Source organism: Echinops telfairi, unplaced genomic scaffold (assembly GCF_000313985.2).
Source record: "Echinops telfairi isolate 266 unplaced genomic scaffold, ASM31398v2 ScPeMD7_18;HRSCAF=68, whole genome shotgun sequence".
In the NCBI taxonomy this organism is placed as follows: Eukaryota; Metazoa; Chordata; class Mammalia; order Afrosoricida; family Tenrecidae; genus Echinops; species Echinops telfairi.
The window spans coordinates 23565131-23588829 of record NW_022103915.1 but is presented as its reverse complement, the minus strand read 5'-3'; the positions used below and the strand labels follow the sequence as shown (position 1 = coordinate 23588829).

Below are 23699 nucleotides of genomic sequence, written 5' to 3'. Positions count from 1 at the left end.
GTACACTGGTACAGATAGGAACTGAAAATACAGGGAATCCAAGGCGGATGAGCTCTACAGGCCCAATGATGTGAGTGGCGAAACAGGGAAGGTAAAGGGAGAGTGGGTAGGAAAGAGGGAACCGATTACAAGGAACTATATGTGACTTCCTCCCAGGGGGACAGACAACCCATATACTTATTTATGTGAAAGTCAGGTTCCACTTATACATCTATCAAGATGAAAGAGCATTTCTAAAGGCTAAATCCACAAAGGATATAGCAATTATTTATTTTAGAAAGTACTCCATCATATTATTGAAAGGCACCTTAGCCAGTATGCCTTAACTTGCTCAAAACAAAAACCTGAGCAAATTAAAGCACAATTTTATGAAAAATTATATTATTATATTGATTTGGTCAACACGACTGGGTGAATAACTGATTACCTGTGACTAATAACCTCTCTGGAGTTATTCTTAAAACTAAAAGGGCTCTACCACGAGACCTGTCCCTCACTAAAGCTTAGCACTGCAGAGGACAACACCAGAGACACAGTGCGGGAGTGGCGCACCATCTGACCCCACCACGCAGGGGAGAAACACTAAGGACATGCAACAGAGCAGCAAGGGGAGCAAAGTGATGAGATCCTCGGGGACTTTGGAGGCAGAGTGGGGCACCCCAACAGACTCGACTGGGAAACACTCGCAAAGGCCAACAAACAGACCTTCAACTATTTATAGGCTTTTCTACTTTTGTCAGTGGCTTTCTTTTTGTTATTGCTATTTTCAGTTTTTTCGGTTGTTGTTCTTGTTTTGTTGGTTTTGACTTCTTTTGTTGTTTTATTTGGCTTTGCCTGGGTTCTGCACTTAGTAATGTATCTGCATGTCTATCTAGATAAGATAGGCAGGATAAATAATTCAGAGATGAAAAGAATGGGACCAATGGTTCCAGGGGGATGCGGGAGAAGAGGAGGTGGGAGAAAGGAAAGGGGGAAACAACCGGGGAAAAGGAAACTAAAATCAATGGAGAGAAGGGCGTAGGATGCCTAGTGGGGCTTAATCAATGGCAATGTAACAATGAAGAATTACTAAACCTGAATGAAGGCCAAACATGATGGTAGGACAAGAGGAAATAGAGGAAAGAACTCGGAGGCAAAGGACATTTATAGAGGTCTAAATACAGGCATGTACACATGTAAATATATTAATATATAATGAGGGGAACAGAACTATGTACTCCTATCTATATGTTAAGAATTAAGAATGCAGATGGACATTGGGCCTCCACTCAAGTACTCCCTCTCACTGCAAGAACACTTTGTTCTAACAATCGGCATTCAATGATGCTCATCTTCCTGACACGACTGCTGAAGACAAAGCAGGTACATAAGCAAATGTGGTGAAGAAAGCTGATGGTGCCCTGCTATCAAAAGATATAGCTAGCGTCTGAGGTCTTAAAGTCTTAAAGATAAACAAGCGGCCATCTAGCTGAGAAGCAACAAAGCCTCCATGGAAGCAGCACACCAGCCCATGTGATCATGAGGTGTCGATGGGATCAAGTATCAGGCATCTTAGACCCAGAACAAAATCACACCCAATGTGCATGAGGGGGGCTGGGGCACAGAGTGGAGACCCATTGTCCACCTTTAGACAACTGGACATCCCCCATCCCCTCACAGAGGGGTCACAGAAAAGTGATGAGCCAGTCAGGGTGCAGTATAGCACTGATGAAACACACAACTTTCCTCTAGTTCTTTGGTGCTTCCTTCTTCCCACTATCATAACCTCAATTCTACCTTACAAATTGGATTAGAGCAGAACATGCACACTGCTACAGATAAGAGCCCACAACACAGGGAATCCAGAATAGATAAACTCCTCATGGCCAACAATGAGAGTAGAGATACCAGGAGGATTAGAGAAGGGTTGGGGAAGAAAGGGGAAATTGATCACAAGGATCAATCTATAACCCCCTCCCAGGGGGACGAACAATGGAAAAGTGGGTGAGGGGCGACAGAGGACGATGTAAGATATGAAAATAATAATCTATAACTTATCAAGGGTTCATGAGGGAGGGAACATAGGGGAGGGAGGGGGAAGAAATGGGGAACTGATATCAGGGGCTCAAGTGGAAAGACAATGCTTTGATAATGACGGTGGCATATATATGCAAATGTGCTTGACACACTGGATGAATGTATGGATTGTGATAAGAGATGTAAGAGCTTCCAATAAAAGTAAGAAAAAACCAAAAAACTTAAGAGGACTATAATCAGAGAGCATAAGATTCAGGATTGGAATATATATATTTTTGTGTGTCAGCTACTAAACATAACTGAGTGATCACTACTAGACTGAACATTACAAACATTACTTAAGAATATGAGTATGTGGAAATAGTAGACTGGAAATACAAGTTCATGAAGTAAAAACAAAACAAAACGAAACCACTACTTCAACAAACAGTTTGCTTATGTACTTTTTAAAATGTAAGAAAATACATTGTTTCTCAAAATTCGTTTGAGACCATGCAGGTAAAATTTTGCACAATAAGTCTGGGAAAATGTTAGATTCGTTATAAAGGTGTACGAATTACAAATAAGTTAACAAGGAATTATCAATAGAAGCAGTAATGATTTTCCATTTTCCTGAGTCAATTTTAGCTTAATCCCCTGTGTGATGCAGGTGTGCTGGGAGTGGAGCGACAGAAGGGTGGTCCTCTTTAAGATGGGGGAGCTTCAGAAACTTTGTGGAAAAATTCCGTTTTCTTTTAATTCTAAAGCCGTAGTGCAAAATCTTCACAGGACTGCGTGGCTGACAACTTGAGCAAGTTTTACTTCCTAGAAAAGTGCAGATGCTCCCCGGATCACCTTTGCTTTGAAGCCACACTCACCTGTTTAATGCCCAGTCCTTTCTCGTGCATGTAGCCCAGGTTAAACATGGCTTGTGCGCTGTGCTGTTGCTCAGATGCCAGACGATAGTGGATAAATGCCGTCTCGTAATCGACATCAGTGCCAAAGCCATAGAAATGGTAGTCACCTAGCTTAATTCTGGCCACGGTATAACCTTAACGAAAAGCGAAATACAAGACCATCAGTAAATGCAGTGTGCTTAAAATTAAAATGGTTCATTCTCTTCCTGCTAATAAGTTTCCAAAAAACAATTATTTTCAGTTTTTAGCACATAACTTTCTAACAAAGCCCTTAATATAAAATCAGCAGACATTTAAACTAAAAGTGTTGCTATTTGATGGAGGCCTTCGTAGTGATCAGGAGCCCGGGTGGTGTAGTGGTTACTCGTTGGGCTACTAAGCCAAGATCAGCAGTTTGACACCACCACTCAGCTCCTCGGGAGCAAGAAGAAGCTTTCTATTCCTGTCGAGTTACAGCCGCCGAAACCCGTAGGCCCAGCTCTACCTTGTCCTATAGGGTTGCTATAAGTGAGAACTGGCTTGATGGTAATGAGCTTTCGTAGCAATCAGTGAGAGGTAAAAAAGGGTGAGTGGTGTCTCCCTGGTTCCCAAAACAAAAACTTGAAACTGTTGAGTTGATTTTGATAGCCAGCAACCCCACAGGACAGAGTAGAATTGACCCACATGGTTTCTTAGGCTGTAATCCTCATGAAAACAGATGGCCACATCGCTCTCCTTTGGAGGGACTGGTGGGTTGAGTTCTGACCTTTTTGTCAGTAGCCAAGTGCTTTAACTACCGCACCACCAACTCTTGCCACTGAGTTTATTCTGACTCAAAGTGGTCCCATGTTAAAGAGAACAGCCCCCTGGAGTACCCAAAGTTCTAAGTCTATTCAGAAGCAGATTGCCATATCTTCCTTTGCAGAGTGACCAGGTGGTTCGAACCAAGGACTTTTTGATTGGCACCGGAGGGCATCCGCTGGGATCCTTGTTCATTCAGAATAATGTTCTTCAAGTGACCATTCTTTGCTTCTATAATGTTTTTACATTGAAAATCAGTTCATTTTGGAGTAGAGCTAGGGAGATGTTAATGTTGAAAGGAGTGTGTGTAAGAAAATACTCAAAAGAAAAAGACTGGGGAAATGCTAGGGTTCAGATTGGTATTATATTAAATAGTCTACTCAAAGCCTCGATTTTTAAAGACCATGGAACGAATCACAGCATGCAATACAAAAGTATGTGCAATTCAATTTAGGAACCCTGGGACAAGAATTTCCATTTCAAAGGTAAATACCAGTCATAATGCAAATACCTTAAGCAACAGTATCCCTACTTAATTTTCAGGTAATGAGTGACATGCTTTAAGCTTTATAGGAGACACAGAGCAATGGAGAGGGCTCAGGGTGAAGTGCTGACCAGAGAACTAATGACTCAGAAAAAAAGAACTAATGACTCACCTTGAGAGGCAGCCCTGTTCCAGTGCAGCAAAGCTCTGGGGTAAGTCTCATTCTCACCTACGATGCTTGCCTCTCCTGGGAGGAAAGAAACGACACACAAATCACACCCCCAGGGCACAGATTAGACACTGCGAACTTGGGTGGTTATTTGGAGCATAATTTAAACAAGAATTGGAATATAAAAGGCATTAAACAAGTACTGATATTCAACCAGGATTGCATAAGATACTGAAATCAAAAGAATCCATGGGTTCAGGGAGTCACTATCTCCTGAAACGTGGATTTGTCACAGTGCCAGTGACAAGACTAACTGCTGAGCCATTGATTACTTCTAGAAAAACAATGTTTTCTTATCCTCTGTATTTTGCAAACTGTGTTTTTTGAAAGCAGTTGATTTTACAATGAAGGTCAAATCAGTTAATTAATACTGATAATCAACTCTAATTATAACACTGTTTGATGGCTTAGAGATGTGAGGGGAGAAAATCATTTAAATATGTATGTTGTTAAGTTTCATCTGCAACAAGAGAAGAATGTTTTTCCTCTTAGCAGGTCCACCCGATGTGCAGCCTGGTGCTCTGTCGAAGGCAGCACTAAGAGCAACTCACTCTGGTCTAGAATGAAGGCTGCGTTGCTCTGTGCCACTTCATAGCCTTGCTCAGCGAGCAGGAGGTACTGGATCACCGCGGCATTGTAGTCGCCCTCTTTATAGCTGTTGTAGGCAGCCATCAGCCTCTCGGACCATCGGCCTCGTTCACAAACATTCTTAAACAACTACGAGGAGGACAAAGAACATCAATAAATGGAAAAAGTAGAATGAGATGCCATAACGTGCTTCTCTCAGGTTTGCCTGAATCTCTGGCAGCTTTAATAAATTGTTAATACATTTACACCCAAGTTTGAGAGACACATTGAAGCTTTCCACTTAGCTTTTAGAAGTCCACAGGTTCATGGCAATGGCAGTACACAATCATGTACCATTTATTCTGTGCCAAATCTTGTTCTTTTTAATCATTTCATTGGGGGCTCATAGAGCTTCATCCATCCATCCATTGTGTCAAGCGCATTTGTACATTTGTTACCATCATCATTTTCAAAACATTTTCTTTCTACTTGAGCCCACAGTATCAGCTCATTTCCCCACCTCCCCCTGGCCAAGTCTTGTTCTATTGATTTCCATACATTAACTCATTGAATCCTTCCAAAAGCCCTACGAGTTAAGTTGTTAACGGTCCACTTTCAAAGTGCGCAGACTGAAACAGAGAGGCTGGGAGAGGTTTCCTAGCACTGAGGCATGCCACTCTAATGTGCCAGATGAGACAACTAAAGGGGAAGAGGAAGCATTCCCCTGAGCAACTGGCATTCCACATTCCTTTTTCTGAAGGCTGACTATCTACCAGGTACTATCCTAGGTGCTAAGATACTGCAGACAACAAAACCTGCCTCTAGCAACACTGCCTCCAGTGGGGCCAGACAAACTAAAACTGGAGTGTACCAGTAATACTCAAGGCCACAGATTCTCACTTAAGCATTTCAATGCTGAGTCTAATTCTGTTCTACAAAAAAAACAAAACCATGCAGAATAACCAAAATGACAGGGTCGACTTTCCTACTTGGCAGATCAATGTCCCTTACTTAGTAAGGCGGCAGCAAAGTCACCTTACCTCCACTGCAGTGTGACATGATCGCATCACACCTGTGCCGCTGGCATGCATCTGGGCTAGGTTGTAGAATGCCAAGATATGGCCTCCCTGAGAGGCTAAATTAAAATATTTCAAAGCCTGTTTATAGTCTCTCTTCACTCCAATGCCATCTGCAAGGATAACCACACGAGATGTCAGTAATTGCCTGAAATAGGATTTAATCGAAGTTTCACATATGAAAAGTAAAACTCTATATACAAGCCAGACTTCTTCCTCAAGAAAGAGACAATCTATTAATGACAACTTACAATGAAAAACAAGATGCACAAGTCACTGGATTTGTAGGCTGCATGTCTACATCACAGCGCCATCTTGTGGGGACTAGGCTACTTTTGTCTTGGTGTAGCCATCGCCCATCGTAATGCTACTTACTGTAGTACATGGAGCCAAGCTGCAGCTGCCCATCCACCCAGCCTTGCTCAGCCGCTTTCTGGAAGTACTTCAGTGCCAGATCGTAATTCTGTGGGTAAAAGAGGCCACGTGACCAGAGCTGATGTTCTCAGATGTTAGGCGAATTCATTCATTAAAAGGTATTACCAATGTACACAAAATACTCTTAAAGAGGCATTATTAAAAAAAACCTAATGAAGTCCTGATACAAACCACAGTATGTACGAATCTTGAAATTATTATTCAGGGTAAAATATATCAAGTGTAGAAAGAAAACTATTCTATTATCTCACTAATATGAAACAGTTAGAACAGATAAACGTATGGAGAAAATATTTAAAGTGGTTAACACATATGTAAAGAAGGGGAAAAGGGGGAATGTCTGTTTAGCATGCAATGTGTTTGTTTGTGAGGACGAAAAATATGGCAATGGATGTTGGTGATGTAACTCCATGAGTGATGTAACTGGCTTCATTACGTTATATAAGATAAACATGTTGATCTGGCAAATGTATTATCTACTTTTTAAAATAAAAGACTACTTTCTTATTTTTTATAACACAGAGATGGCAATATACTTCTAGACACTGGGGGATTAGCATTTAAGGCATACAGAATTTGGTGAAATGACTTTTATACTAGCTCTTAGAAAGCATAAATAACACTTGGTAAAACAAACCACGTATTAACAGTTATATCTTTTCTACTAACCAATGGATCTTTTTTAAACATGAAAATTTCTAATACTAAATAATAAAGATGACCATTCCCCTTCTAGCTCCTTTCTGGTATAGTTTATCAAACACTGTATGATTATTAGACCTCCAATATCCACAGTGTCCACAGGGAAAAGTTAAAGATTATTATAGATTTTTAGCATCTTAAAATAACTAAAATAACTTGAAATGATATAACATTACTGTGTTAGGTAATATCTATAGAGGTTATACTCTTATTAGTTAGCTCTTCATTTTAGGCACAGCTTACAAGAATGCATTGCTCACTGACATCACACACAGATGAGGAAGGGCATCAATGAGAACCCAGGACAGGGCCAAAGAATGAGAAGCAATGGCCACGGAGAACCATGGAAGCCTAGTCACCAAACCTCAGGAAAGCATGGGTTCAAGTAGGCAGAACCCCAAAATGTCAACTGGTGCTGACAGGAAGTTCCTGGTGACTTAGAATAATGATCCAAGTGAAGCCTGAGTGGCTGCAGGTTGGAGAGTGGCTGGCAGAACAGACCTCATTCTTTGGAGGAACTTGGATTTGTAGGGAAAGGCTTGAGAGAGAGCAACTTGTGACTGGCAAGTGCGAGAGGAGAGTGGGTCACAAGAAGGGCTGAGGGTAGGATGGAACACTTTCCCCTCCGGCATGGAAGAGTCTGGCCCATGTGGAGGCTGAGTGAAGAAGAAAGAAGCAAGGGAGATGTTAAGTCATGGAGAGATGGAAAAGAAGGGGAGAGAGGGTCAAAGGCAGTTGAGGAACAGTTTCTCCTCCTCAGGAAAAAGTGGCAGAGACTCAGGGCTCCTAAAAAAGGCAGTTGGGGAGGGGATGTGAGGCAAGGCTGAGGAGGTGTGGGGCATGGAATGAATTGAACTCAGGAGTCACAAGGATAAGGTTCAGCTTTGGATGTGATGAGACAGCCTCCTCACCTGGGCCTAAGGAATCCCTCCCCTCCCTGCTGCACGCACCGACTGCTCTCTACAGTCAGAATGTTAGCTTCAACACTTACAACTTGCACGCCTCTTCCATAGAGGTAAGCCATGCCAAGCCCGCTCTGTCCAACCGGGTTGCCCTGGGAATCAGATGAATGAGACAAGAGGAAAAGGAATCATTCAAACACAGGCAAGAATAAATGAGTAACTGAATTAAAGGAAAAATAACAGCAAAATAGATAATTTACAAACATATACAAAACATATCTTCAACCCAAACCCAACTCCGTTGCCGTCGAGTCGACCATGCCTCGTGGTGACCTGCTCTCTGGGGTTTCCAAGGTGTCACCCTACATAGAGGCAGACTGCCTCATCTTCCTCCTGGACAGAGCTGTGCCCCCAGGGCTCGAAGAGCATGATTAATACTCTGCAATTCAAAACAAATCTTTCTGCTTCTCATCTGACTAGACAGAAGGTTTTTAATACATCTGGGGAGCTTTCTACAGTTTTCTGAAGTGTAAATTGGAAAGTAAAATTAAAATGAACTTTTGTTGTACCATGAATGTAACTTTCAACTTTGTTCACCTTAAAAAAAGACAAGGGAAGGGGTAAACAATGAGGAGCTGATACCAAGGGCTCAAGTAGAAAGAAAATGCTTTGAAAACAATGATGCAACAAATGTACAAATGTGCTTGACACAATGGATGTATGGATTTTGATAAGAGTTGTACGAGCCCCCAATAAAATGATTTAAAAAAAAGACCCACAACTAAACTGACAGTAGGATGTGGGTGTACTGGAGTGGCAAGCTCTTCTCCAGTAATAAAGCAGATTCCACAGGGCAGCGGCAATAACTGCAGGACACGGAAGAGGACGGGAATGCTGCGAGCCAAGGGAACTGTAACTTGGAAAACTAAGAGAGACAAATCTAGAACTTGCCTAATTTCAGAGGGACAGAACCAAGAGCAGCACATCTGTACACACAGTCCTCCTCGGGAACTAGAACAGAACTACACTGGCAACGAGCTCAGTGCACACCTGGTAGCAGGTGGGTACAGTTGGCACCCATGGTCTTCTGAGGCAAACACAGGGCCAAAGAATGTCTGGTTATACATGAAGGTTAAAGCACCCAATTATGAAAGAGTTTAAGCCTGAAGTTACAATACAAATAGGAGTAGATAATCTAAGTGCCAATTCCATGAATATAATCATTAACTCTTGGATTGAATCTCCTTAAAATAGATAATCTAAGTGCCAATTCCATGAATATAATCATTAACTCTTGGATTGAATCTCCTTAAAGACATTTAAACAGAGACTTGATGTTCAATAGTCTAGTGCCTGAAAAAAACAAAACCAAAACCCAACTTTACTTGGAAGGGCTTTTCTAGTTAATTTATTTGCATAACTAATCTCTAAGGGAGATTCAAAATGTCCATAGCCAGTGTCCATGATCTTTGGGTTCCATTTTTTCACATGACCTGTTTAAGGCCCCTCGCAGACAGACACTTGTGTGATGGCTGGTGATGGCTGACCCTGGCTACAGGACCCTGATTTACTACGGCACAGTTGTTATTGTTTGGTGCTAGTCAATCCACATTCCATTCACCGTGACCCCACCTGACAGGAGAGAGCCCATGTGGTGGCAGTGAGAGCCTCTACCACAGCAGATTCCTCGGGTCTTTCTCCTGCAGAGCTGCTGGGTAGCAGCCGAAAGCCCACTTACAGTAACGGTCTGTGGTGCGTATTGCGATAGACTGAGCCGTGACGTCTTACCATGTCAGCAGCTTTCTTAAAGTAGTGCAGTGCTGTCTCATTACTCTGAGGCACGATTTCACTGCCCTCTGAATACATCTGGAAAAGAGAGCCCCGGTCACCAAGAGCTGCAATCCTCTCCCATTTCACCCTTCTCCCAGCCTTCTCATTCGGAGACCTGCTCCCTGGGTTTTCACCTGTGACCTTTCAGAAGCTGACAGCCACGCCTTTCCTCCAAGCCGCCTCGGGGTGGGTTTGCATCACCAACCTTTAAGTTAGCAGTCACGTGCTTGGGCATTTGTGGCCCCTAAGCAGCCTCAACAAATACTTATTTTGACTCTATGCAACACAGAAGTGAATAGGCAGCTATGGCAGATTTAGCAAAAAAAGTAAAAACATGGCAGGACATGGGATCACTAGCTCGTTATGCAATAAAATATACACAGAAGTAGGGGTAAACACAGCCAAAGCGGATTTAAATGGGAATCAACACAATAATGGGCTATGCTAAAGTTAACTATGTTATCTTTAAGTTACGCAGGAAAATGACTGCCTAAGATAAAATATCTTTGGACTGCAAATTTCCCTTCTCACTTATTTTTAGTATGTTGTATATCCTGAAAACAAGATGTGTTTCTAGTATGTAAGCAGTTCACATAGGATGTACAATACCTTTCCCAAGAAGGCCATAGCATGGGAATTGCCAGCATTCGCTGCCAAGTTGAAGTAGTCAAATGCTCTCTGTGAGTAAAGAATTTATGAAGATAATTTCAAAATAGGGCAATACAGAAATTTCATTAGCTATCACCTCAAGATATGATTTATCATTAAGTTTTCACAGTTAGCAGATGCAAAGAAATCTATGTTCCCAGACAAGATGACATCAGGAATTTACAGGCCAGGTGAACATGAGACTGTTTAAAGGACATTTAAGACCAGCTCACTTCTTTCCTCTACTTCTCCACTGGTAGGCTAACCTGGCAGAAAATGAGAAACTAAGTACTGTAGTCTTCACAAGGCAGGGAACATATTTTCATATTATTCTAAAAAAACATATTTTCCTTTTTTGGGTACTATTTAAGAGAGAGTCATTAGTCTATTTAAGATTACACAACTAAATAGTTTGGCATCAGTATGAATTCATTAACACAAGTCTCAACTGCACTCTCCATCTTTAGAAAGGACCTTGTTCCATTGGTTATTTTTTTTTTCTGACCTCTTCCTCCTCAAACAGAGCCTAGTGATCCCTTATTGAAAATAAACCCAAAGTCAAAATACCGAAGACTCCTTGTTCCTTGGGACCTGATTTCTCTTCACCAATGCCCGTCGTCAGTTAGTTACCTACTTTCCTTTGTAGTCAAGCTGCTCAAGTGACATGGCTACACACACTCTCTCCGTTAATTCATTTACCACATTCATTCTACAGTCCAGTCCCAAAATGGATTCCAGAACTGTCAACAAAAACAGTTCAAGGTCAACAGTGACCTCCACATTGCCAATACCTACTTTCTCTTATCTCACTTCACCTCTTTCTGCAGCATCCGACCCAGCTTGGCTCTTTCCTCAAAGACTTGTTTAGCTAGGCTTACAAGATGCCAATCTCTCCTGCTATCCTTTGTACCTCTCTAGCTGTACTGCTGACGTCCTCTTAATACTCATCTTCCATTTGAATCATTAGAGTTCCTCAGTGCTTGAGTTTGAACTCTATTCCCACTTTACTCTATGAGCAATCTTATCTGCTCTCACGGCTTCACTAGCCAAGGAGATGGTGGCAGTTCCTACATTCCTATTTTCCTCTCCAAATGAGATTAGTCAACTGCTTCCAAACATTCCCTGCTTGAACACATTACTAAAACAGGAATCTTCACTAAACCCAACTTGTTTTTCTCCCAGTATCTCGAATTAAATAGCGGCAACACCATCTCTTGGTTGATCAAGATACCTGGTCCCCTTCAGTCTCATAAGCAATCCATCACTAAGTCCTGCTTTCATATTTTGAATCTATTTTCCTCCATTACCACAAACCCAGTCCAAGCTACAGTATCTCTCATCCGAGCTTCACGCACACTTCTCTGCCTCATCTCTTGCCTTTATTCTTGAGGTCTTCTACTTCTTATACAAGAAGCAACACCACTCTTGTTAAATCTGAACATGATGGTCCTTTGTAGCCCTTCAAGTGTTGCAGCAACTAAGTGAGCATAGTCGGGCTTTATTCATCTCAGTACTGCTTCATTTTGTTCCTACCTGCCCCAGAGTCAGAGTCTCTCTCTCAGACACACACACACACACCTATCACTCTTTTTGGTCTGGAATGATTTTAGCTTCGCTCTCCAACCTTGTTTACATCTTTAAAACAAGGCTTCCCAACAACGGCCACATCCCACCACTACCTAGGAGACTTTCTAGTGTTCTTTCTTAGCAATCGTCACAACTTCTCGCATAACTGCTGATACAATAATGATACTTAATGCCCTTACTAAACTTAAAGCTCTGTATGAGCAAAGAGAAGTCATTTAGCCTATCACTAAATCCTGTATATTTTGCTAAAATCTATTTTTTAGAGTTAATAGTAATAATTTAAATTAGAATTCTTTACTGGCATAATAGAAAAACAGGGTTTTACTACACTGACAAACATTCATCAAATATTTTCCACTCGCTAGGCACTGCCAGGTCTGGAGGACAGTGTCAAGTATGGCAGGAATGTCCATGCTGTCATGGACCTCTTGTTCCAGCAGGGAGACAGACACTCAATAACTTATATCATCATTAATTTACCCTGACGATAAGAGCCACACTGAACACAACCTGAGAAATTATAACTGTGATACATGCCCTCTACCTGGAGAAGGGCTGGGGGTTAGGAGAGACTTCTTAGGAGGAAAGATATCTGAATTGAGTTGTGGAGGCTGAGTGGGAATTATCAGGTGAAAAAAAGTGGGCCGAGTAATACTCTTGGCAGAGAGACCAACATCACGGAAGTCCGTAGACAGGACGGCACTCGATACATTCAGAGCCCCCAGAAAAGCTCTGGGAGGAGAGGGCTGGGGAGGCAGAGAGACTAGGACAAAGCCTTGGCGGTCACACTGAAAGCGCGGTCTTCAGAGTCATAGGAAGCCACATGATCAGGTGCTTGTTGTACAAACACAGGTTGTAGCATAGGAAATGGAGGCAGTGGCAGAACACCTAAGTGGTAGGTGCACCTCAGGGCAGCACTCTTTAGGAAATAAGGCAGACCAAAGTTGGTGACTGGATACACGCCTGACAGCTGTTATGACACACTCCTAGTTTCTCACAAACAAAATCTTCCGCAGTTCCAGCACATATTTCCTAGTGGAATTTTAAGACACATTTCTATCACATATAGAAATCCAAACTTGGGTTTGTGTTTGTTTTTGTTCTGGGAGGATTGAGAACCAGGTTTTAGCATGAATAAAATCTTTCCCACCACCTTCAGGTATATTTACATTTTCACTCTTACGCTTACATAGAGATTAGTCAGATCAGGAAAGCTTATTTGATGGGAATCTAAATGATGCAAGTTTCAAAATCCTATCAGATTTTGATAAGCCAAGTTTAACACTAATGTTAATTTAGCAAGAAAGGCATCTGGAGTATCATTTCTCGCTGTGACTTGAAGGGAAGTTACCTGGTGGTTTTGTTCTACTCCACGTCCTCCATGCAGATGCAGCTGTCCCAGTCCAACCTGGAAGTTAACGGAAATGAGGCAAGGGTGAGTGGCAGTAACGGGGGTGCAATTAAAAGTAGACCAGACAGAAACTAGGAAATTGTAAAAAAGGTTCCTATTAATTCTACGAGTGACTCAACAAGGCAAAGATTTAGTCATATCTACTTAAGATTCTGTTCTACTTTAACTTACAACTTTTAAAAACTAAACCGTCTGATTTTAATTCTAAATTATTTTGGCATCAACCTGAAATAAGCCATTTCCTGACAACCCCAAATTGAACTTTTCACCAATGGTTGTTCTGTAAAGGAAATACTGAAAGAGTTTCTCTGGACAGAGGGACATGATCCCAGAAAGCCTGGAGATGTAGTAACAAAGTGCAACGGAAAGGAAAATTTGTGAGACTATCTAAATTTGGATAGATGGTAGAAAACAATGTCTTGTGTGGTCAAAAAAAAGTATACAGAATGATACGCATCACTCTTAGGCCTTTATGCTGACCAGGCAATGGTGTAGGTGTGCATTCCTATCAGATTTTGCTAAGCCAAGCATGGGTGTGGTGCTAGGTAGGACAGTCACTTCTTGCTGCCCTGACTCATAGCAACCTTATGTACCTGCTTGGTCCTGTACTCGTCCCATGATCATTGTGAATTGGACAGGTGTGAACCACAGGGCTTCCATAGGCTAAATTTTGGAAGTAGATGGCCAGGCTTTCTTCCAAGTCTCCCTTCGACTGGAAGCTCTGCTGAAACCTGTTCAGTGTCACAGCAACATGCAATCCACAGGTGATAGCTGCACTGAGCTACACTGGAGAGCAATCAAATGCAGGCTTCCCGCCTGCAACAAGAGAACTCTAGCACTGAACTGTCAGGAACTCCAGGATAACCACAGAAAGAGTAGTGAAAACATGTCTACCTACCAAACTAGCACAGGAAAAGGATGCAGTCACAAAAAAACACTCCAACCACAACCACAGGAGGACAAGAAAGGAATGACAAGGGAGCATGGAAAAGCAGGATAAGCAGATGCAGAACGAGAGAAAACACAAATATACCACTAACTACTTCAATTTAAAAGTGCTATAATGAATCAAAAATAAACAAACAAATCATATGATTTTTATAAGAAAAACACTTAAGTATAAGATAGTTGAAAGGAAAAAATGTATTCCATATCAATATTATCTAAGTAGTGTAATAAGACCAGTATGAAAGTGTAATTTAAAGCAAAACACATTTTTAGAGATAAAGAGTGCTTGATGATATAAAATCCACTAGACAGGTAACATTTCTAAGTCTGTATACACTCAAGAACATAGCCTTAAATATAGAAATCAAACGATGGATGTAAATGGAGAAAGAAGGAAAAACAAATACAATGAAAGTAGGGGAAATTCTGCTCTCAGCACCAGATAGGAAAAGCAGACAAAAACAAATTACTAAGGATACAGAAGAGTTGAACAACAATATGAACAAACTTGACTCAGCTGACACCTATACTGGATGTAGCGATCACAGGGATGGGCCATAAAGCAAGGCCAAGAAATTTCAAAGGGCTGAAATTGCACCCATCATAGACCACAGTAGACTGAGTTAGAAACTAATGATGAAAGTGATGGAAATCCCCCCAGATGGAAATGAAGTTCACTTCTAAATAGGCACAGGTCAACAGAAATTACAGAAAATGTAAGAGCTAACCATATGGAAATATGACAGTGGGAAAACTGATTTTACTCTATCTCAAAACATTTTAGTGATAGTTATGATAATTTCTTGACCTCCATACTGAAAATTTGTACATTTTTCTATATGTTTAATAAGAAATGACATTTTATTATTTTTTTTTTAAAACTTGAGTTTTTTCATGGAATATACTAAGATCAACTTATTTATTTATAGGTTGTTTTTTCCCCCCAATTAATTTTTTAAAGTAGTTTTCCACATAACTGTTAGTAGTTGTATACTCAATCACTGCCATAGAGTTGATGCCGACTCATAACGACCCTATAGGACAGGGTAGAACTGTCCCTGTGAGTTTCTGGGACTGTAACTGTTTACTAGAGTGGGTAGCCCCATTTTTCTCTGGAGGAGCAGCTGGTGGTTTTGAACTGCTGACCTTCTGGATTGCAGCCTAATTTGGAACCGCTATGCCACCAGAGCTCTCATAGTAGTATACAGTATTCCATTAGATTTGGAGTGTGCTATTGGAGTTAAGCAATTCCTTGCTGATATGCATTTCCTTCTTTTTTTTTGGATTTTAATTGCTCTCTAGTATAAAATAAAATGCTTATTAAGACAAGGTAACATTATAATTCTTATGAGCTAAGATTAAGTTTTTTTATGGTATTTAAAAAAACAAACAAACAAACAAACAAACAAACTCCTTTCTGTTAGATATTCTTCTATCTATTGCTCATCTCTATATATTTATACATCAGAAAAGAATTAAAAGCCTAAGAGAAAAATAATGACAGTTGTTGAAGTTCCCCTTTTATTTTGGTATCATAAAAATATCCATAAAGAATGAGTTGCTGGAGCTAGGGGATCAGCACCACAGTCTCAGTGGACACCAATGTCAGTTGGCAAAACAGAGTTCACAAAACGAGTGTGCTACACCTACTTTGGTGAGTAGTGACTGGGGTCTAGAACGCTCATGAGCAGCTCTCTAAGGTACCCCTACTTTCTCTCCCTGACCAGAGGAACGAAGAGTGATGCAAATCAAAACACATACCGAAATAATTAGTCCAACGGACTTGTGGACCACAGGAATAAGAGCAGCAGTTTTCACAACCCTGAGTCCAGAAGAACTAGACAGTGCCCAGCCCTTTCAACCATTTCCTCCAAAAAGAATCACATCAGGGGTCCTGGATCGAGTGGGAGAAGAACGTGAAACAGAACTCAGCACCATGCAAGAGACCTGGCTTACTGGTCAGAGATGGTGGAACCTGCAAGGCTACGGCCCTAACTACCCTCCAGAAACTAAAGTCATTCCTGTGTTAAATTAATTACCCATTTAAGATTAAAAGGGCAGCATTAACCAAAGGATGAAGTTCAGAGGGCTAGAGAAAATGGAACAATTGAAACAGGAAACACGGAAGAAGTGGTGAAGTGATGGACCATCAAAGGGACTGCAGCGGATGCGCTGAAATCAAATGTGTTTGAAGTGCTGAATGTAAGACTGATGTTTTCACATTTACCTAATTGACAACACCCCCCCCCCCCCCGCAATAAACTAACCCATTAAGTAACAAATTATATATGACTTCTTAGATGGACATCCTATAATTTACGTTACAAAAGGCTATTTCTGTTATTGATCTTGAAGAAATTATGGTTTGAAATAAGCAAAGAAAATATTAAATAGCACCGAAAAGCCTCTGAAATTCCAACCATTCTAGAGAAAATACCAGCTCTGTCCTTGGTGTCTGGAGATTGTTAATGTTGCTCCTTTCAAGAGGTGACTGTCAACTGTGGTGTCCACTAGATTCACCCTGTGAGCTTTTATGACTCAGCCAAGCCTGGGCCCAATCCCGCACAACCCAAAGGAAATCTTGAGAGTGTGGTATCCTTGTTTTTGTTTTAAAGAACTCCTCAGGTAATCCCAACCAAGAGGTCGGGAATAACTGCTCTGAATAATAAAAATGTCCTCTTCTGACAGAAGCACTTGCCTTCGGGAATTGAAAGATGCAAGGTAGTAAGTCCTTCTCTCAGACACTGAAATACATACCTGTGCTTGCACATCACCCTTTTCAGCTAGGAACTGATAGTATTGAATCAGATCTTCTTCTAGCATCCCACTGTTCATTCCTGGATTTTCCACCTCATCCGGTAGTCGTATTCGCTGCACTACTGACCCTCCTGTCAGTGAGATATCACTGGCAACTGAAATATGGGGGCAGAGAAGCAAGACGGAAGAAAGTCAGAAAGGTCACCTCAGTTGGAAGAGTCTAATTCCAGAAGTACTAACAGATTCTAGGTTCAAGGAAACAATTCTAGAATAGTCTAGGGCCACCTTCTCTGTCTAACCCCACTTGAGGGGAACAAATAACAGAATTGTAGGTGAACGGATACATTAGATGTTGTAAGACACAACAACAAATAATAATAATATGCAATAATAAGGGTTCCTGGGGGTTTGAGTAGGAAAGGGAAGGGATAAAGGGGAGCTGATATTAAAGAGTTCAAGAAGAAAGAAAATGTTTTGAAAATGATGGTGGCAGCAATTGCACAGTTATGCTTGATCTAATTGAATTATGGATTGTGATAATATCTATAAGAACTCCCAATAAAATGATTAATAAAAAAGCCACCTTACAATACAGCAGACTTAGAAGCCAAAGTGAAATTAAGATCTAATTTAATCACCGATGGTAAAGAGGCCACACCGTATAGGAGCCATGTAGGCCATTTCAAATTGTTCATAAGAATCGCTGTGGCTCAGGTAATTCCGTATTTTTCTGTTGTAAAGGTAAGAAAGAAAGGGTAGGTACCGTGATTGGCAACAAGGCGATAATGCGTCAGTGCAGATTCACAACTCTGGAGGACTCCAATGCCAGCCCAGTAGCGGTAACCCTGCAGGACAACATCAGGTGGACAATGAAAGCGAACCACGATGGTCATGTCATTTTGCTGCCCTGTGATCCAAGTGCACTAGCACTGCTTTTATTTAGAGTTGAAAAAGTTTCTTTGAAATGTATTTTGCAACTTCAACAACCAGACCATAGCTAAGTAGTAGGAAATAAGTAATAAAATTCCTAGAGCAATCAAAATAGAGTCATGAACTTTACAAATGAACTATGCACATTTTCCCATAAGAGAAGATTACACGGGCTCTCACTTAAAACTGCTTTTTCATCGTATTGTTGATGAAACTTTAACAAATCTACCTGTAGATTTAAATTGTTAGATTCATTGATAAGAAGTTGAAGGGTAGTCAATGGAGTATTTAGTTTGAGGAAACTAAAATAAGCAAATATCTAACAAGAAGCTAGAAAAGCCTGGACTACCGCAAACCATAAATCCTTGTGTTACCTCTGTTACTCAGTGCCATTCGTCTTTCACATAAGTCTGACTTACCAAAACCATGTGGGCGATGAGGTTGCCACCAAGGGCTCCAAAAGTATAATATACCAGGGCCTGTGGAAGAAGAAAAGATGCTGAACTGAAAACAGGCATCTATTTACCCCATATAAATCACAGCATACAATAAAAATGTGACAGTCTTACCTTTGCCTGACTTGAATTAACACCAAGTCCAGAGGCATAGAGGAAGCCAAGGGCCTGAAATGAAATAACAAGAGTAAAAGTTTTTCTTTTGGTGAAAGTCTAAGACAGATATAGCTTGATGCACCACAAGAAGATGCAAGAGACATTTATGTGTAAGATATGAATTGTGTTAAGTCTGTACAAACCTTGGAATTAAATAGCCTCAGAAACATAGTCATGGCTTGACAGTTACACAAATATAAATAAGTTGAAAAATTTAGCTTAAGAATTATACAGTTTCATAAAATGCTAGCCAGATTTTTAAAAAAGCTGCACACATGTATGAGCAGCTATAATGAAGACAAAATGTGTATTATATCAACAATTTAGCTACATGGAATGGGTTTACGGACCAAAAAGGACAAGAGATTATCAAGCTGAACTACCCCAGAAATAAAGAGAGATGGCAAGGAGTCAAAATGAGGAAGAGGCTGGGGGCGGGCTGTTGTCTAATGCTAGAGTATAGAATTTTCTAAAACATACCTACATCTCCCAAAAAAGACCCCCCAAAACAAAACTGATGCATTTGTCTTGTGTTGAAAGATTCTTCATGACATAAAAGCATAGTTAAATTATAAAGGTAGGTATGGCAGAGATTGCTAGTGCTTGTAAAATACATGGGGCATCACCGCTCAACAACCCCCCCACCGCCCCGCCTTCTCGAGAATTCTATGTTCCTCTCTTCTCTTTTCATGATGGTTTGAAGTCCCATGTTCCAGGCAGTGAGCTTACACGGAGGGTCAGTGGGCTCAACACAGAAACAATTGAGAATAGTGCAGGACTTTGCAATATGTTATTCTGTTGTACACAGAGTTGCTGTAAGTCAGAACCAACCTGATGACTGAAACCCCCACTTAGAAGAAAAGGATCCAGGCAGGACAGCTGCTTGAACTGAGCATGAGCAAGAAACAATGCTTGGTTCTGTTCCGCTACTGCGATTTGGGGGCTTTGTCTATTGCCTCAGCTAGCATTCTACTGTTGGGAAGAAGCATGCTCGGAATGCCTGTAAAATAACAATGATATGAGGGTATGTCTACAGTATTGCTATTTGGGTCCAGTTCCTACATGCACAATTTTATTCTAAAAGAAATGAGTTTAAACACGTCTGTGTAATCAGTGGATTGGGGCAGACAAGTTCTCTTAGAAATATACTCATCTTAGTCTTGCAAGGGTGCCTTAAAAGCAAAACAGAGCCTTTCACGGGGGATCTGCTGGGTCAGCAAATTCAGCTCAGAAGGCTATACCAACTGTTTCCTGGGATTCCAAACAAGTGATCTTGATGGATTTTCATGCAGGTCACAGGACAACCATAGGGGCTTATTGTGATTAAATGTTAAGAAATGAAAATGTAATGGAAATAAAAGTAGCACCTAGAAAGTCTTGCCAAGCGTTTTTTCTTTCCATCACAACAAAGTACCTGCTCATTATTCAAGGTGAGCAAGGTGTGTCCTATGAGACATTCACCTGGAAACTTTACCCAGTCCACCCAACAGCGCTGATCTTGCCTCTTCAGATTTCTCCTTGTTTATAAAACTCTAAGGAGAGTTGATAGGAGACAATCTGAGGCCCCCAAGGATGCTCAAACTGCTTTTTGACAAGGTGCAACCTAAAGAGCACCGAGTTCTTCAGGGAAGGCATTCTGTGATGCTCACCTTCCCAACATGACCGCTGAAGCCAAGATGAGTACAAACAAATGTCCAAGTGTGCTTAATACAACTGAATGATGGATTGTCATAAGATCTGTAAGAGCCCCCCAATAAAATGATTTAAAATAAAAGAATTCTTCAGAGTTAAAGCTGGAAACATTGCATCCAGAGGTGAAGACTGCCACCACTGCTTCCCATTCTGATATTCTTGTTTAATATGACCTTTGGTTGACCTTGCTTGAATTTAGAGACCATCTCAAGAACAGATTTGAGAGACTGCACACTAATGACTGAAGCGCTGACAGGCTCTGGGATGGCATCAAGCCCGTCACACATGAAGGAGGCCAAGGGCCATTGAAGACTGGAAGAATGAAAACACAGAGCAGATGGCAGAGGAGACTCTGAAACTTGCTATCGAATGCAGACTAAAGAAAATAGAAGAAATGAAGTAAAAAAGTCAAACAGAAAATTTCAGAAAACAGCTCGAGAAGAAAAAAGTCAAAAACGAAGAATATGCTCAGCATATCTCAAAGCTGAAAGCAATGAAGGAAGAATTCAAGCCTAAACTTGTGCTACAGAAGATTTCTATGGGAAGGAATAATCTAGGGTCACTGTACCACAAAGAACTGGTTGAGGTTTAACCATTTCAAGAGGTAGCATGTAATTACAAATATATGGTACTAAATGTAGAAGTCCAAGCCGTACTGAAGATACCTAATGAAACACAGACAACAGGAATTGATAAAATACTAACTGAAATGTTTCAAAAAACTGATATAGCTTGGAAGAAATTTGGAAGATAGCTTTTTAGCCAATTGACTGGAAGAGACTCATATTTGTATCTGTTCCAATTAATGTAGAAATTATAGAATATAATTAATGTCACATGCAAGTAAACTACTGAATACAATTAACAAATCGTTGCAACAGTTCACTGACAGAAAGCTGCCAGAAATTCAAGTCAGATTCAGAAGGTATGGAATGGGAGATATAATTGCTGATGCCAGATGAAGCTTGGCTTAAGGCACAGTACGATAAAGCTATTTACTTGTGTTTTATTGAATACACAAAGACATGCCATGTGACTATGTGGATTGTAATAAACTAAGAGTAGTATTGAGGAGTAGGAATTCCAGAATACTTCATTGTGGTCATTCGGAATCTCTACACAGACCCTGAAACAGCAGATTCAGCAGAACAAGAGAAAGCCGCAAGGTTTACTATCAGAAAAGGTGTGTGTCAGGGTTGTATCCTCTCACTATACTTAATTATCTATATGCTTAGTAAATAATCTGAGAAGCTGCACTATAAGGAGGGAAAAAAAGGGCATCAGGATTGAAGGAAGTCTCATTCACAACCTTACTGAAATCAAGGAGGACTTAAGGCACTTGGTGATGAAGATCAAAGCACAACTCAATTAAAAAAAAATATCCTGAAAACTGGACCAATAGGTAACATCATGATAAATGGAGAAAAGATCGAAGTTGCTACGGATTTCATTTTGCTTGGATGCACAATCAATGCTCATGGAAAGCAGTCAAGAAATCAGATGACACAATGCACTGGACCAATCTACTGTACATGATCTCTCTAAAGTGTCAAAGAACAAGGATGCTACATTGAGGACTAAGGTGTGCCTGATTTGAGACATGGTATTGAAGCCTTTGAACGTGGTGGTGGTAAGAAATATTGAAAGCATCAAGGAAAACCACAGAACAACCTGTCGAAGGGGAAGTGAAGCCAGAATGTCTCTTTAGAAGTGAGGGTGGTGAGACGTCATCTCAAGTATTTTGGAAATCCTATAAGGAGGGATCCGTCACTGTCAAAGTAGAGTGTCATGGAAAGGAGGACGGCCATTCAAGAAACAGAATGACACAGGGGCGATAACAAGGCGCTCAAACAGGGCGACAATCGTGAGGACAGTGCAGGCCTGTGCAATTGCTACCCAGAGCGACACTATGAGCTGAACCAGTAGTTGACATCTAACAATGATAACTCTGTAGCAATACTTTTTGATTTATCGGTAACTTCACACGAGTGCATGATTTTATAAATTTGCTACGCAAAGAGGAGAAACACATTTCAAAAACAATTGGGAGCAGTTAAGAGATAATCTGGTTATAGACCAAACCCCAGAATACAGAGTCGCAGACTGGTTATTCATTCTTATAGGAAAAATGATCAAGATTACTGTTATTTAGGTAGTCTGTATCTAACTATGATTAAAAATTTTATCTTTAAGCAAATCCTATAGTTTGAATAAAGTAGAATTACTAAAGATACACTAAATACATGTGTTATCTTCTGAAATCCAGCTGTTACTCTTAACATCACTAAGGATAAATCAACATTATGTCTTGACTGATGTTATACAACGTGAACTACAGAATGTTTTATAATGCAGCCTAACAGAATTATTTTATGAATTCATCCGTCTTGGGCTGTGACATCCAGTTTACAGGAAATATAAGCGACAGAAAAATAAACTAAATGGCACCGTGACCAAGTCAACAGAGAACTGAAGTAGGACATTTTGGGAAAACCTGACCTCTCTCTACCAAGTTAGTATAATAAAAAAATGAGGAAAGGATGATGTTACTTTTAGGTGGTGACTAAGGCACAAATAATCAAATATAATGTGTAGTTCTGGATCGTTAGAATGTTAACTGGACATAAGAGCTGTTAAAGAAAAATTCTGGTTCAACTGGGGAACTGTGAATACAGTGTATTTTCTAGCATAATAACTGAAGTTAAAAGCGAAAACCATTGAATGAAAAGGGTAAATTATAGAAGCGGATACAGTGAAGTCTTAAAGCTACAAATTCCTATCTACAGAATTCCAGAGAATGGTCTGGAAGGGTATGTACACATGTGGTGGAATGAATGGCTGTGCTGGCTGCATGGTGGAAATGTGATGGCTACTCGTTGTTAGTTTGTAGTTCTACTTTTTTATTAGCACACATACTGGTTCTGTAACAAAACATTGCTTTTCCAAAAGACGCCCACATTAATAAGAGCTAGAACAATTGAATTTTGCCAAAAATGCAAGGGTGAGTATTTTCAGATAAAAGATAGTTTTCTTCATTTCATTCTCTACAGATCTAAAACTATTTAAGTTCCGTAAATACATAATAGTTCTGTAAATGCTATAGGTTTAGTATTAAGGTAGCAGAAGGACATTGGGCCTCCACTCAAGTACTCCCTCAACACAAGAATACTTTCTTCTAGTAAATTGGCATTCTATGAT

The 23699-nt window shown here is 40.5% G+C and overlaps 1 protein-coding gene across 2 annotated transcripts in view; it reads right to left on the bottom strand.

The window, feature by feature from the left end:
• SEL1L (SEL1L adaptor subunit of ERAD E3 ubiquitin ligase) overlaps nucleotides 1-23699 on the bottom strand; it is a 72987-nt gene that overhangs the window by 15619 nt on the left and 33669 nt on the right. For both annotated transcript variants that reach the window (XM_004698750.2, XM_045287763.1), the window contains 13 exons: nucleotides 18768-18821; nucleotides 18618-18677; nucleotides 18032-18113; nucleotides 17269-17423; nucleotides 13504-13560; nucleotides 10527-10595; nucleotides 9876-9953; nucleotides 8177-8239; nucleotides 6424-6511; nucleotides 6013-6161; nucleotides 4957-5122; nucleotides 4349-4423; nucleotides 2874-3046 (listed from right to left, as the gene is read on the bottom strand). In XM_004698750.2, coding sequence (XP_004698807.1) covers nucleotides 2874-3046; nucleotides 4349-4423; nucleotides 4957-5122; nucleotides 6013-6161; nucleotides 6424-6511; nucleotides 8177-8239; nucleotides 9876-9953; nucleotides 10527-10595; nucleotides 13504-13560; nucleotides 17269-17423; nucleotides 18032-18113; nucleotides 18618-18677; nucleotides 18768-18821 — 1269 coding nt within the window. The remainder of the gene's footprint in view (nucleotides 1-2873; nucleotides 3047-4348; nucleotides 4424-4956; nucleotides 5123-6012; nucleotides 6162-6423; nucleotides 6512-8176; nucleotides 8240-9875; nucleotides 9954-10526; nucleotides 10596-13503; nucleotides 13561-17268; nucleotides 17424-18031; nucleotides 18114-18617; nucleotides 18678-18767; nucleotides 18822-23699) is intronic.